Source organism: Octopus sinensis, linkage group LG2 (assembly GCF_006345805.1).
Source record: "Octopus sinensis linkage group LG2, ASM634580v1, whole genome shotgun sequence".
Lineage (NCBI taxonomy): Eukaryota > Metazoa > Mollusca > Cephalopoda > Octopoda > Octopodidae > Octopus > Octopus sinensis.
The window spans coordinates 197,566,675-197,569,174 of NC_042998.1; the positions used below are offsets into that span (position 1 = coordinate 197,566,675).

Genomic DNA, 2,500 nt, shown 5'->3' on the forward strand with positions numbered 1-2,500 from the left:
ATCAGCCACGTTCGGATGGTGCTTTTTACGTGCCACCGGCACAGGTATCACAACTGCTGTTTCCATTGATATTTATTTCGATGTTCATGTACTTGACTCAATAGGTCTCCTCAAGCACAGCGGGATGTTCTAGAATCCAAGGTACTTTGATGCGGGACTGGTGCAGGAAGCAGCCCAGGTCTTTGCAGTCACAGCATATCTCCAGAGATCTCGGTCCTTCGTCATTGCCTCTGTGAGGCCCAACGCTCTGAGGTCATGCTTGACTACCTCATCTCATGTCTTCCTGGGTCTACCTCTTACCCCTGATATCTTCAACTGTTTGGGAGCGGCACTTCTTCAGACATCTCTCCTCATCCATCCGCAGTGTATAACAATATGGATAGTCTCAAGGTCTCTCTCAAAGACTTCTCCATCGGAACAGAGACCTGGGAGACACTTGCTGCCAACCGCTCATCCTGGCGCAGCGCAATCACCGTGGGAGCAGGGACAGCCGAGGAGGGACGGATTCGGTCAGCGGAGCAGAAACGTCAGATGCGTAAAGACAGAGCCGCCTGCACCAGTAGCACGGCCCCTACCCACTTCTGCCCCACCTGTGGGAGGGGCTTCCTTGCCCAGATTGGACTCACCAGCCACCTCCGGTCTCATGGCACCAGTTCCATCAGATGATGTCAGTTGGTCATCTTCGAACCGAAGGACGAACATTATTATAACAATATGGCATTTAGAGTGACAAATTATTATATAATGTGAACATATTAAGTGTGATGGAGTTACAGAGTTTGCCATGGGATAATATTGAATTAGCTACCTGTTTGTGGTTTTCCATCGAGAGCATTCTTTATAAGGTTCCTGATTTCCATAATGACATCTTCTTGTCTGGTATCTTTATGAATCTGACAAGGAAGACAAAAAGCTATAAAGACAACTGTGGTGACGGTCATAACATGATATATATTTCTTTACTAACCACAAGGGGCTAAACATAGAGGGGACAAACAAGGACAGACAAAGGGATCAAGTCGATTACATCGACCCCAGTGCGAAACTGGTACTTTATTTATCGACCCCGAAAGGATGAAAGACAAAGTCAACTTGGCGGAATTCGAACTCAGAACGTAACGACAGACGAAATACCGCTAAGCATTTCGCCCTGCGCGCTAACGTTTCTGCCAGCTCGCCGCCTTGGGTCATAACATGATATATATGGTCATAATATGATATATATGAAGGATTCTTCTGTTGAAGATGATGTATGAGTGTCCAGCAAGAAGACAGATAAAAAAAAGATCCATCCAAATTGACAATCAACAACACACTCATCATCATCATCATCATCATCATCATCATTTAACGTTCGCTTTCTATGCTAGCACATGTTGGATGGTTCGACTGGGGTCTCGGAAGCCAGGAGGCTGCACCAGGCCCAGTCTGATCTGACAGTGTTTCTACAGCTGGATGCACCTTCCTAACACCAACCACTCCGTGAGTGTAGTGGGTGCCTTTTACGTGCCACTGGCACAGGTGCCAGGGGAGGCTGGCAATGGTCACGATTGGTTGGTGCTTTTTAATACTATTCACCAATGCTTATAATTCGTTCACTTCACTTGGTGACTCCTCATGCGAGTCCTCGGGCCACCAAAAGCAATATGGATATGAGCATGAACATGACCTGACCTAATAAACCAACACGTGACCTAGTTGAGAAATCACAATGTGGACAATGGTGATTCGCAGGAAGGCTGTTATTCTGTTGGTTTCTTTCCCTACTTTCTCCTAACTGCTCTTGATGAAATATCCTTTGAATTTGGAAATCTTGAAGCTGGGAAAAGCACTCTCTCCTCCAGTCTGCTCGGTTTCTCACCAGATTCTCAAAGTTTTCTTTCCTAATGCTCAGACGTTTCAAACTATCCTTGAATTTGTCCTTATACTGTAAAAGTGGTCAGCCTACATTGCGTTGTGAATTTACAAGCTGACCATAAATGATTTGTTTTAGTATTTGACCACTATTCATGCGAAGAATGTGTCCACACCATTTCATCTGAGACTTGCACAAGAAAGCCTCTATACCAGATATTCCACACATTTCCAGCATAGTACTATTCTTCACTCTATCATCCCTCTTAGTCTTTCATATTTGCTTCTGACATCTCACATGGAAGTTGTTCAGCTGACTGATGCGCCTATGATAAGATGTTCAGGCCTCTGAGCACCTATTCAAACTCCACCCATCTAACACCCGTGGACATGTTTACAAAGTCAGAAAACAACACAGCTCCTTCCATGACTTCAGGAAACATTTTTTCACGCTGAGAGTTGCTGAAGCATGGAACAAACTGCCAGCATCAGTTGTTAGTTGTCGGAGCACTGCATCCTTCAAAACTTCCATGCTTCCTGAGATTCGCCAACACTACACCTGATTTTCTCCCATCCATACACACACAAGCATGAATCTGACTCATACATTGTTCACTTCCCAGACATTTTTACATTACTGCATATG

The 2,500-nt window shown here is 45.0% G+C and overlaps 1 protein-coding gene across 1 annotated transcript in view; it reads right to left on the minus strand.

The window, feature by feature from the left end:
• Positions 1-2,500, minus strand: part of LOC115227287 (adenylate kinase isoenzyme 5-like) — a 70,371-nt gene that overhangs the window by 32,960 nt on the left and 34,911 nt on the right. The window contains exon 7 of the mRNA XM_036500775.1: positions 809-893. Within this exon, the coding sequence (XP_036356668.1) occupies positions 809-893 (85 nt within the window). The remainder of the gene's footprint in view (positions 1-808; positions 894-2,500) is intronic.